Source organism: Ursus maritimus, unplaced genomic scaffold (genome assembly GCF_017311325.1).
Source record: "Ursus maritimus isolate PB19 unplaced genomic scaffold, ASM1731132v1 scaffold_16, whole genome shotgun sequence".
NCBI classification, from domain to species: Eukaryota; Metazoa; Chordata; class Mammalia; order Carnivora; family Ursidae; genus Ursus; species Ursus maritimus.
The window spans coordinates 11,168,640-11,181,688 of record NW_024424008.1 but is presented as its reverse complement, the minus strand read 5'-3'; the positions used below and the strand labels follow the sequence as shown (position 1 = coordinate 11,181,688).

Below are 13,049 nucleotides of genomic sequence, written 5' to 3'. Positions count from 1 at the left end.
GAAGGAGAGGGGCCTTTGTCAGGCCATTTGTTCAACACTCCTCAGTGGCCTGGGCCCCCCACATTTGCCTGCCAGGAGAGGCGAGACTAGCCAGATGGAGTGTGTAAGCCAGGCTGCCAGGGCACGGCGCCTCGGGCCCAGACTCCATGAGGTTTTAGGGGAAGGGACCAGGCCTGGAACCCTTGGATGGTCACCACTGCATTGGGCTGTCAGGCCAGGGCCTGCTACTTCCCGGGGGAAGGGGGGAGTGTCTTCCCTGGTCTCAGGGAGGAAAATGCAAAGAGCGCAGGTACCAGGGGACACCTACCTAAGCTTAGCTCAGCGCCAATCCCCTTCATAACTTCAAGTAAATGCCTTTCAGGCTCCGAGCCTCAGTTTCATCATCTGTAAAATGGGGACCACGTGGCCTGCCTCCCAGAGTGGTTGTGAGGACTCAGTGAAATTCTTTACACAAAGTGCCTGACACCTGGTGGGCACTCTATAAATATTTGCCCGAGTGATTTTAGGAATGTGCTGATGTGGGACCCCACATTCTCTCCTGACCTCCCAACTTCAAGCAGACCCTCCTTGCTCTTAGAAATAACATCTTTTCAAGATCCTGTGTGCGTGCTGGGATGCGGGGCTTGCAGCTTCCAGAGCTCTGTCATGTGTATTATCCCCCCTGGACAGCCTTGTGGGGGGGAAGTGCATTCTTTGGGGATAATTGAGGGAGGCTCAGAGCGGGCAAGGGACCACTCAGCGGAAAGCAGTGCATCAGTGCTGTTGCCCTCAGATCTCCTGGAATCATCCACGGAGCATGTCCCACAGAGCTGGGGGTGTAGCCTCCTCCCTCCGCAGCTGGCGGGGCTGGTCGAGCACGTGATGCCCTGGGCGTGGACAGCGGGCCTGGCGGGCGAGGGAACACGACACCGGCCTGGCCTGGGCCGGTGGCCTTCAGCACGTTCACATGCGAGGACTCCATGTTAACGTCAAAAACCTTTGGAGCCTCACATGCTACTATTTGACTTTTAATATCCGCCGACTGAGACAAAGACAGAATCTGCTCTGAAATCAGCAACGCTTTGCAATGGGTTTGCGTTTTGTTCATCATAACACCGTCCGAATACTTTCGAGAGAGTTGTCCGTGTGTGTGATGTATTATTGATTCCGTCTGCACACACTCTTTTGTAAGCACATACAGATTTCCAGACCCTTTACCCACAGGCCCTTAGGGTCTGATGGCGGCAGGCTGGAAGCCTCTGGGCAAAGGAGATGAGGCAGAAAGAGCTCAGGCTCCGATCTAGAGTTTGCTTTTTACCAGCCCCATAGCTGGGGGTGAGCTACGTCACTCCCAGGAGCCTCAGTTTCCCTATCTGTAAAATGAGACAGGGACTCGAGCCCTCTCCCCAACAAGGGGGCCAACAAGGAGTGGGGAGGGGAGCGAAATCCAGAAAGAAGCTTCTCCTCGTGGGCACCAAGGGCTCCCACCTCCTCGGCCAGGAGAGGAGAATCCCAGTCCTCCTCAGTGAGTGACTGCTGTATCCCTCAGCCCTAGGAAGTCTGTACTATTTTATGCCCTTTTTATCTGTGAGTAAAATGAGGCGCGGAGAGGTGGCATAACTTAGAACATCGATGGGTGATCTAGAAGTCCCCTCCGGACCCGCTGCAAGTCTGAGCTCGGTACCCCACCCCACTTCTTCCCAGAGCCCTTGTGAATCTCTCGGTGCCCCCCAGTGTCCCCCAACAACTTCCGGGGGTGGAGCTTTTTCAAGCAGTTGTTAGATGGGGACACCGAGGCACAGAGAGATGGCAAGTGGCAAAGCCAGGACTAGAACACTGATCTGTCAGACCTCACTTAGCCTGGTGGCCTTTATTACAGGGAATGGGGACGGGAAGATCATGGCTGGGGCTGTCTTGGGAAAATAGTAATGATGATGATAATGAAAGCAGACAGCCTTATTTCTTCCCCGGGGAAGTGGCACCAGAAAGTCTCCAGGTGGCAGGGCTGGTGGAAAGAGCCACAACGTCGGGGTTTCAAGCACGTCGGTGGGCATCGCTGGCAGCAGCGGCTGGGTTGGGGGGGGAGAGCCTGCTACGAGCCAGCTGCTTAACATCCATCCTCTCTCCCCTCTGCGCCCCTCTCAAGAAGGCAGTTTATTAAGCTCATTTCACAGATGGGAAGACTGAGGCTCGGCGAGATCTGGGTCCGTCCACCATCTCCTAGAGAGGTTGTAGCAGATTTGGAATTCAAACCCCGTTCTTCCAGTCCTAGTGCGAGACCCTTTTCCTGGTCACATCCTGGGCAATCCTGGGTCTGCTGGCCAGCATGCCATGGGGTGCAGAGCAGGGGAGCCAAAGAGTACATGCAGGGCCTGATCCCTGCACCCCCAGAGGCCTCCCCTGCCTTCTCTCTCGGGACCCCAGGCCAACCCCTTCCCACGAGCCTTGCTGGGGACCTCGAGCCTTTCATCCCCATGGTGTTGATTGCAGAAATCATCAGGAAGGTGGTATCACCCCCTCCCTTGTGCCGGCCCCTGGTGTCGCCTGACCATGGGCCACCCGAGTGCATCCAGCTGATGGAGCAGTGCTGGGAGGAGGCTCCAGAGGACAGACCCAGCCTAGACCAGATCTACACCCAGGTCAGTGCTCCCTCGGCCAGTGCTCACAAGAAATGGCTCCTCCGTTCGCCTCACTTAGCCCAGTGGAAGCCCGACACTACCTCTGGGGCCTGGAAACCCTATGTAGTAAGGGGGCCCAGGCCGGCACCCTCATTCTTGAGGGCTGTGCCTGAGGTCCGCCCTCCGAGGAAAACTTTCTCAGAACCCTGGGTTCCGGAGATGTTTGTGGAGTGCATTCCTAAGTGCCGAGCCCCGTGCTAAGTGTTACGCTTACTTTATGTAATCCTCATAATGGCCCTCCAAAGAAGTACTAGTATTATCTCGGCTTCATAGGAGAGAAACTGAGGCACAGAGAGGTGAGGGGCTCACCCAATGTAACTCAGGGAGTGAAAGGTGGGGCTGGAATCCAAACTCAGGGTTGTCTGTCTGCAGACCCGGCACCAGAGCAAAGAGGCCCTTCGTGGCTGTGGAGGCAGCACTGGTTCCCCTCGTCCGTGCGTGGAATTTGTGAGGGGCACGGGTACATCCCCACCCCCAGGCCTGCCTTGGTAACTGCAACAGGAGGGGTGAGGCAAGTTGCCACGTGTTTGCAGGGCGAAGGTGGAGTGTGTGGGCCTGAATGAGCTGGCTAATGGCTCCCACGGGACCAACCCATCAAGCCTGAGGTGACAGCTTCGTGCCCCCCCTTTCTGCCCTGCACTCCCCAGCCGCAGTGGCACGTGGCCAAGGAGAGGCTCAGCAAGCGAGAGGGGCGTCCAGACAGGTGGTGAGGGAGCGAGAGCCAGGAAGACAGACGGGAGGAACGCGCAGGTGTCCTCCGAGAACGCTTCCACATCCCCTGACTTCCCACACCCTCTCCCCACCTCAGCTCTGGCATCAGGGGTGGTGTCCCCATTCCACAGACGAGAAATCTGGGTCTTAGAGTAGAGGAGCCCTCAGTGGCCACAGTGAGGCTGGGTTGCAGAGCTAGGACTAGCAGCCAGTTCTTCAAACACGAGCCTGGAATCTATCCAGGGATCAGAGATTGTCGTGGCCAGCGGGTGACTGTGAGGAAAGATCCTGCCCAAGGCTCTGGGGCAGAGAAGGCGGGGACGGGCATATGGTAGACAGCACGAAGGTGGGAACTGCGTCACACTGTGGGGGGCTGGGGCCAACATGCCTGCGTTCACATCTACGCGGCAGTTCACCTCCTTGACCTTGGGCAAGTCGATTGCTCTGTCAAGCTTCAACCTCCCTAAAAGTTGCCGGGAAAGACTAACCCTGGCCCAACTTGCCATATTGGAGTGACCATCAAGTGAGAGAACGAAGTTAATAACACAGTGGTTCTCTGAGAAAGAGAGAGTGAGTGAGGCGTTAGACAAAGAACGCTGACCTCCAAGTCAAAAGGCTTGGTTCATGTTGACTTAACCTTGTCCTGGGAGTACCAGCTAATGCAATGAAACAAGAAGATGAATGTTAGAAAGGAAGAAGAGAATGAGTGCTATTTGCAAATCCTATGACTGTGCTCCTGGGCAACCTGAGGAAAACAATGGAAAACACATCCCAAATTTTAAAATAATTCATTGGGGTGGCTGATGATAAAATTAACACATGAAAGATCTCAGTTTGAAACTCAGTTCCACCATTATGAGGTCCTTGACAAGTTATTTTACTTCTCAGATCCTTTGTTTTTTCATTTGTATCATGGGGACCTTCCTTGCACAGGTGCGCTTCCGGTCAGCATGTGTCCTTGGTGTCTCAAGGTCAGCAGCTGCCATGCCCACCCCGACTGACCTTTACAGCTTGCACCTCTGCTTTTTTTTTTTTAAAGATTTTATTTATTTATTTATTTATTTGACAGAGATAGAGACAGCCAGCAAGAGAGGGAACACAAGCAGGGGGAGTGGGAGAGGAAGAAGCAGGCTCACAGCAGAGGAGCCTGATGTGGGGCTCGATCCCAGATCGCCGGGATCACGCCCTGAGCCGAAGGCAGACGCTTAACCGCTGTGCCACCCAGGCGCCCCTGCACCTCTGCTTTTAACGGGCGATACAAAATAGGTGTGTGTTAGGGGCTGCTGCCGCTCCCCACCTTACAGATGCTTGGTAGAGAGAAGTGGTACTAATGGAGGTTGGATATACACACCTACACACACACACACACACACACACACACACACACACACGTGCATGCACATGCTAAGCCGCTGGATTTACACAGGAAGGGGCTCCTTCACTCTGACAATCATTAATTTGCTTCTCCCACTGACTGCACTTTGGGAAGGTGCAAACCAGATTGGGGAAGGTTCTAGTAAATCTCCTTAGGGAACACACTGCGGTCTTTTCTGAAAATTTTTCACTGAAGGTATGACTTATGACCACACATGAACGTCCTCATATGAAGACCTAAGCTAGTTATTTCTCTCCGCTCAGCAACTGGCAGTAGTTGCGTTTCTATTGAGCAACAATTTAATGTTCCACTGTCTCATGGACTCTGTGGTTTGTGTAATCTATATTTCCCTCTTTGCTTTGTTGCTAGGAAGCTCATGTTCAAAATTGTGACCAACTTCTGGCATGCATTTTGCTAGACAAAAATAGCATGGATTTTTTCTTCTTTGGTCCCGGCATCCTTACCTATTTATTATTTAATTTTGTAAAAAAGTTTTTTTTGAACAAGGAGAGAAATAGAGAGGTAGAAATGATTATATACATAAATAATCTACATATATCCTTTCTATCTGCCCATCTGTTCATCCATCCTTCCATCCATCATATCCACCCATCTATCTATTCATCCATCCATCCATCCACCATATATATCCATCCATCATCCATCCATCCATCCATCCATCCATCCATCCATCCATCCATCCATCCATCTTTGAGAGCAAAGAATGTCTCTTCTACAGTGTTGTTGTGAGAACCAGAGCAGCAAGGTTAGCAGTAATGCTATGCGGGGCCATAGGCTTCTTTGTAAAGTCATCTCCCTGCCTGCCTCATACAGAACTCACTCACTTTTCCTCCCGGAGGTCTGTGCTTTTCCTTGTCAGAGCCACCATCCCTTGTCTTTTCCATATCTGCTCCCCACCTGTGGAACTCCTCCAGGCAGGGACTATGTCTGCTTCAATCCTGCAGCTGAGATTTCCAACCTGAGAGCAAGTGTGCTGACCTTCATGGGTGAATTGGGATTTTTGTTCCATTTTCAGTTCAAAAGCATCAATCAAGGCAAGAAGACCAGCGTTGCTGACTCTATGCTGTGGATGCTGGAGAAGTATTCCCAGAACCTGGAGGACCTGATCCAAGAGCGGACTGAGGAACTGGAGCTGGAGAGGCAGAAGACAGAGAGGCTGCTCTCTCAAATGCTCCCTCCGTGAGTGGCCCCTTAGGACTTGATTGTGCCTCTAGCCTCAGTGGCTCTGAGCATGGGACCTAGGACATAGTAAGTGCTCAGTAAATCTGGGTTCCACGAATTCATTCAATTTACTCATTGTTTATTTATCTAACATGTTTTCAGAGAGCCCTTATATGTGCCAGGCACTATTATGGGCTTTTAAGTATTAATTCTGCTACCTCGCTCCCTTGAGAACAAGGAGAGGGCACAGTGTCCCCCATCTGACTTCAGAGGAAGTAATGTCCAGAGAAGGACAGGTACTTGCTGGAGGACAGCTAGTACACAAGCAGACCTGACCTAGATCCCCTGATGCCCAACCCAGGAATTTCCCCCCAAGACCCCTCCCTCACCTCCAAACTGTGGGAAGGGGGTATCCCCACCCTGTGACTGGTCCTTCCCATTCCTTCAGGTCTGTGGCTGAAGCTCTGAAAATGGGGGCAGCTGTGGAACCAGAGTACTTTGACCAGGTCACCATATACTTCAGTGACATTGTGGGTTTCACCATTATCTCAGCCCTGAGCGAGCCCATTGAGGTGGTAGGCTTGCTCAACGACCTCTACACACTGTTCGATGCTGTTCTGGGCAGCCACGATGTGTATAAGGTGAGGACACCAGGAGCCGGTATCACATCCCTCCTTCCTCTACTGCTGTGTTTGTGTCATTTATCTGTGTGTTTTTATCAGTTAGCTATTGCCATGTAACAAATAATCCCAAAACCCAGTAGTGTAAAATTATAAGCATTTATTATCACTCATAAACCTATAGGTCAGCTGGAAAGTTCTCTAGACTCAACTGGACCACTCATACATCTGTGGGCAGTGTGGTGAGATAGGAAGTTCTGCTGATCTTGGCTGGGCTCTCTCATATCTCTGGAACCTTGAATGGGACAGCTCTGGCCCACAGGGTCTAACCTCAAGCAGGCTGGTTGGTATCGTTCCCATGGTGTGGCAGGGTTCTGAGAGAGAAGGCGGAAGCACAGAAGCCTCTGGAAGTCTGAGCTGGCATTCGGCACGTGGCTACTTCTGACATATTCTATTGGTCAAAGCAAGTCAAAAAGCCAACCCAGGGGCACCTGGCTGGCTCAGTCAGTGGAGCATACAATTCTTGATCTCAAGGTCATGAGTTCAAGCCCCACATTGGGCATAGAGTTTACTTAACAAAAAAGGCCAACCCAGATTTAAGGGGGTGGGTAATAAACTCCACCTGTGCTGGGCAAAGGGCCAACAGATGAGTCATCTCCTGTGCCTCCCCTTTGGGAGCTCTCAGTTTTGCAGATGAAAGAGGAAGGCAACCCACAGTAAAAGTGATGATCAGGGCAGGCAGAGGAGGCTGAAAGGGCCCCCAGTCCAGCTAGGGATAGATGTGTAGAGTAAAAAGCAAGAAAGGCTTCCTGGAGGAGGTGCTGTGTTCCTAGCACTGTCCAGTCTGGGTGTGGTTGCTCCAGGCAAGCCATGGGGGAATAATGTGCCAAAGCTGGAGCCTTGAGACGATGGGCCCAGTGAGTATGAAGAGTGATGAATGGGTTGTAATGACTGGACATGAAGTGGGCCCATGGTGGAGTGGGTGGTGGCTGGGGGACACTGGAGAAAGGAGTGGGGCCGGAGCTGTCAAGACCTTCCATGATCTAGTCCCTGTCCCTCTCTCGATCCTGGGTTTGATTCCCAGCTTGGCCACCAGCATCTGTGTAGATTTGGGCAAATGTCTTCCTCTCTCTGGACTTCTGTGTCGTCGCCTATAACACAGGAATGATGACCCCAGCCCCGGGGGTTTACAGATGATGGGCGGATCCTATCCCCCTTGAAGTAGTGCTGTGTAAACTGAGATTGTAGAAGTGAATAGTGTCCTATCCCTGCCTGCCTGCTGTGGGGACCCCACCTCAATCCTGCCCCTTATTCTGACCCAGTTGCTGGAGGTCTTGAGTTGCTCTAGACACAGTGGAGGTGGGGTGGAGAGGGAGCTCCCCAGAAACCGCCATACTCAGACTCCACTGGCCTTCTTTTGCGACCCACCAGTCTCCTTCTAACCACAGCCCTCCAGGGAGGCAGGGACAGAGGAGAGCCAGGCCCTGGGGCAGAAGCCAGGATAGACAGGAGGCCTGGACGGGAAGTTTTAGAGGCAGTCTGCTGATAGCACTATGTACAGTATCCCAACAACAATAATTGCCAGTACTTACTGAGTGCTTACTGTATACTGGACACTAGTCTAAGTGCTTTATATGTACTAATCCATTTAACCATCCTAACAGACTGTGAGGTAGGTAATGGCACCCCTAATGTATAGATGAGGAAATGGGTGAATAAGGGGCTTATCTAATTACATGTTTTCAGTGGAATGTGGAGCTGAGATTTGCACTTGGGCATTCTGATCCCAAGAACCCCCTTCTGTGGCGGGGGCAGGGGCTGGGTTCGCCAGCCTCATGACATGGACATCCTCAGGAGAAAGTCACAGGTTCATAGTGGCTCACAAGACTCTCCAGGAACTGGCCCCATCTACCTCCCCAACTGTACCTCTGGCCACTCCATGCAGACCTCTGCATTCTTCACACGAGCTTTGCTCTCAGGGCCACTGGGCCTTTGCACATGTCCGTCCTCCTGGGACACACTCTCCCTCCTCCTCATCTGGCTCCCTCCTCCTCATCCTTCTGGCCTCAGGTTATCCCCCTTCCCCTCCCAGACAGGGTTAGGAGCTCCTGTGCGGTGCTCTTGTAACTACCCCTGGACGGCACAGCCATGCTTTATGGTTCTAACCCAAATCACTCTGTCCCCAGTGCTTGGCAATGTCCAGCACGTTGTATGTCCTCTGGAAATATATATTGACTGAGTGAGGAGCTCACTGAAGCCCAGAAAGGAAAGTGGCTCGCCCAAGGTCACACAGCCAGTAGGCGGTAGAGCCAGGACAGGAAACAGCAATGCCTACCGTCACTGCCCGGCTCTGTCTGCTACACCACACTGCCCCACACCAAGCCTCCCAGTCCTGAGCCACGGACATTCCAAGGACGCAGCTTCCTTCCTGCTCCCTGTTCAGGAGCCCACACTCTTGCCCCAACCCCTGGTTCGGAGCTGTTGTCTCTCACGCTGGCTGAGTTTCCCTTTTGTTTCCAGAGCCTCCCTGGCCCTGTGGGCCCCAGGAAAACATTCCTCATCTCTCATCTCATTTTGCTGAGCCCTGTGGCTTTGATGTGCCCTGAGTCACCCCTGGCCTTGTCTCTTCCTCTCCTGCTAATCTTTTCTCACACATGTGTCCCTCCCAGCTCTGAATCATGCTTTCTGATCTGCTCTGAACTCTGGCCAAGAGGTCTGCATCTTTCTGGCAGAATGAAATGATATAAAACAAGGCCCGCACACCCCTCCAGATGTGGGGAAACAGGCAGCCTGTTCCTGACGATGTGCGAGCACGTCTCTCATCACTCAGCCATCCGCCTCGATTTCCCCTCCGTCCCCAGCAGGATCTGGTTACTGCTCTTTAATCGGTCTGGGCTGGGAGGCAGCCAGACGACCATTTCCTCGTTCCTCTGGGGTCTGTGATTCCCTGGCAGCGCACACTGAATGAGCCCTTTATGGACACGGCTCTGGAGCGGAGCCCATGTGGGCTATAGGGGTGGAGGGGACTTACCCCCGGCACTCAGCCCCAGCAGGTGAGACTGGCCTTGGCCAGGCTGCCAAGGGGCCCTGGGCAAATCACTTGACCTCTCTGAGTACCACGCTCCCGTTTGTAAAACAGAGGTGAATGTGCCTATGGCTTGGGATGGTTTCGCCGATCAAGCAATGTGAGAAGAAGTGCTGTGGTTTCTTCATTCATCGGCGCAATGCCGCTGCCGCCGAGCACCACCATGTGCAGGTGCTGAGGCCTCCCCCCTGAAAGCACAGAACAGGGCAGGGGTCGGAGGGGGGGCGGACAGAGCTAGGTAAGCATCTACAGAGATTGGCCCAACCTAGGGACTATCCCAGGGGATTTCATGAACCATACAATGGCCTGCAGAGGCCATTATCCCTTCAGATGCAACACAGGTTCAGAGAGGTAAGTAACTAGCCCAAGGTCACACAGCAAGTCAGTGGTGGAGTTGGAATTCACATCAGTGTTTGCTAACGTGGAGATCTTTGCCCTCAATTCTCCTCTGGCTGTGTTCTCCCATCTGCAAAAGGACCGCACCGGTGTATACCCTTGCTTGCCACTGAGTGCCCACGATCATAGGAGTCTTTGAGTGATCCTCATTATGGGTCCGAGCTCCTGGAGAGTGGGGCCTGTGCCGGGTCACCTTTCTGTCACTGGCATCGTTGGGGTGATTATTAATGACACCAAAGTCTCCCAGCTCTGCTGGCAGGCAGATGGCGGGCTGGAGGGCAGTTTAACAGCTTAGAGAGACCACCATGCCCCTCCCCCACAGTCTGGACCTTGGGTCACCCGACTGAGGCAGCGCTGCGTCCCCAGAGCAGACGTACTGTCCCTGAATTGCAGCTTCGTGGCTAGAAGTGGGGCCAGCGAGCTGTAGGCCTCCGGGGCTACCTCTGGGAGGCGGGGCTGACCTACACGCACGTGCTGGCCATGTGCAGGACGGTAGCAGAGGGAAACCCCACAGAGCAGGCACGCTCCCCTAAACAGAGAGGGAAAGGGCCCAAGCCCTACGTACCAAGAGGCAGCACAGCATACAGGCCATGGAGCTGGACTGACCAAGTTCAAAGCTGCACTGTGCGATGTTGGCAAGTGACTTAATTATCTGGCCCGCTGTCCCCCTATGAAATGGTAGTCATACCTACCTCGCAGAATTCTTGCAGAGGTCTAAATGCATTGATATTTGTGAAGGGTTTGGAACAGTGTCTGGCATGTACTAGCTGCTATCCAAGTACTTAAGCATTTGTCCTTCTTCCAACCTTGCCAGGAAGATCACGGGTTCTTCCTCCTGTGGGAAGAAGTGGGCGGGCAGAGGGAAAGCTGGGGCTCGCTCATATTTTTCCCTCCTGGGCTACGGGGTGTGAGGTCTTTCTCCTCTGTGGAAATGTACACAGAGGGGAGGAGGCATGTCCCTGACCCTGGCCACATTCACCGCCAGCCCACCAGCACTGGGTGGACATCAGCAGGTGATGGAGAGGGAGGGGGAGCTCACAGCCCTGAGGAGGGAAACAGCTGGTGCCCTGGAAGATTTTACAGACTTGATGAGGTGGGAGCTGGGCTGATGGAGGGCTTGGATCTCAACAAACAGGGACTGAGAGAGAGCATTTCAGGCAGAGGGGCCAGGCCATCAAGCAAGCACTCAGTGTCTCTGCGGACAACAGAAAGATTCCCATTGGTGGAAGTATGGGGAACCAGGAGTAACAGTTAGGAATTAGTCAGGAAATTCTGCAAATCATGGAAGTCCCTGACTGCCAGGCCACAGGGAGCAAATTAAAATATCTAAACAGAATGTGGCATGGTTAGGGCAGATCACTGCCTGGTGTTGGGGTAGAGACAGGCTGGGTGGGAGAGAGGTTTGGGGGGTATATGTAGTAGGGCACAGTCCACAGCAAATGTGGGAGAGATTTATTGAATTACAGCACCCCCTATGGGCAGAGGACGTATTTTCTTTTCAAGATTACTTATTTATTTATTTATTTATTTATTTATTTATTTATTTATTTATTTATTTGATAGAGAGCACAAGCAGGGGGAGCAGCAGAGGAGAGAGAGAAGCAGGCTCTGCGCCAAGCACAGAGCCCGATGTGGGGCTTGATCCCAGAACCCTGGGATCATGACCTGAGCCAAAGGCAGACACTTAACCTACTGAGCCACCCAGATGTCCTCAGGGGACGTATTCTTCTCTTCCTCCTCCTCTTCCTCCTCCTCCTCCCCCTCCTTCCCCTTCTTCTTCTTCTTCTTCTTCTTCTTGTCCACCAGTGCTGAGGGAGAGCAGGTGTGTGGGGCAGCAGGACAGCACTGCTCCCCAGGTCTGGGAGGTGCCAGCATTTGCTGGCTGCAGGAGAGGCAGTGCAGGAGCTGGGCTCTTGAGCCTGGAGGGGGGAAGACTTGATGGGGCGGTAGAGTCACCATCTTCACCCTGGCTGCCTGGCCGGTGGTAGAGAAGAAGGCCACAGTACACATCTGTGTTCAAATCAGAGTTCCCTAGAGGAGGAAGCAGCCACTTCTAGAAGGGGGGACTTTCCTATCAACAGACGCAAGCAGGCCCGGCCAGCCACTAAGGAGGCAAGTGGGCGGCCTTTAAAGCCCCGCCGAGTTCTGAGATTCTGGGATTCTTTCATCTTCGACACCATCAGCCAAGGAAATGGTGATGATAATGATGGTGACAGAAGTCTCCATCCATTGAGCATCTATAATAAGACTAGTTCCTTTAAAAAAAAATTATGGGGGGCGCCTGGGCAACTCAGTCAATTAAGGGTCTGCTTTCGGCTCTGGTCATGACCTCAGGGTCCTGGGATCGAGCCCCGCATCAGGCTCCCTGCTTGACGGGGAGCCTGCTTCTTCTTCTCCCTCTGTAGCTCCCCCTGCTTCTGCTCTCTCTCTCTATCTCACATAAGTAAATAAAATCTTTAAAAAAGTAAACAAAATTTTTTAGGTAACATACAGTGTAATATTAGTTTCAGGTGTAGAATTTAGTGATTCAACACTTCCATACAATACCGGGTGCTCATGACAAGCGCCGTCCTTAATCCCCACCACCTGTTTCCCCCATCCCCCACCCACCTCCCTTCTGATAACCAGAGCCTAGTTCTTTCAATACTGTATCTTTAATATGCATTCCACCTAGGAGGGAACTGAGGCTCGCACAAGCTAACCGGTCTGCCCAGTTAACGGCAGAGCCAGGGATTGAACCCACATCTATAGGATTCCCAAACCTACGTTTTTTCTAGGACACCTTGGAAGACATACTGGGTGTACTTATTTTCCAAACCCCTCCGGGGTATATATGCATCCCAGAGTATATATGCATCTGATATGCTCCTCTCCAGCTGAGGGCCTGACCTGCCGCTGTGGCATTGTGTGGACGGGGTGTCCAGGTCTTGCCGCCAAGGAGATCGTGGCCTGGGACCGGAGGAGACCAGACAGGCAGGCTCAGCTACACTTGAAACCAAGGCGATTTGAAGGGTGCAGATCTG

The 13,049-nt window shown here is 52.8% G+C and overlaps 1 protein-coding gene and 1 long non-coding RNA gene across 2 annotated transcripts in view; one reads left to right on the top strand and one right to left on the bottom strand.

Annotated features, from left to right (window-relative positions):
• The window catches only part of LOC121102888, a 58,547-nt gene that overhangs the window by 10,419 nt on the left and 35,079 nt on the right, over window positions 1–13,049 (bottom strand). The gene's annotated exons all lie outside the window — the stretch shown is intronic.
• LOC103678130 (guanylate cyclase D-like) overlaps window positions 1–13,049 on the top strand; it is a 38,988-nt gene that overhangs the window by 16,423 nt on the left and 9,516 nt on the right. Inside the window, exons 11-13 of the mRNA XM_040630876.1 lie at window positions 2,470–2,618; window positions 5,780–5,943; window positions 6,374–6,566. Coding sequence (XP_040486810.1) covers window positions 2,470–2,618; window positions 5,780–5,943; window positions 6,374–6,566 — 506 coding nt within the window. The remainder of the gene's footprint in view (window positions 1–2,469; window positions 2,619–5,779; window positions 5,944–6,373; window positions 6,567–13,049) is intronic.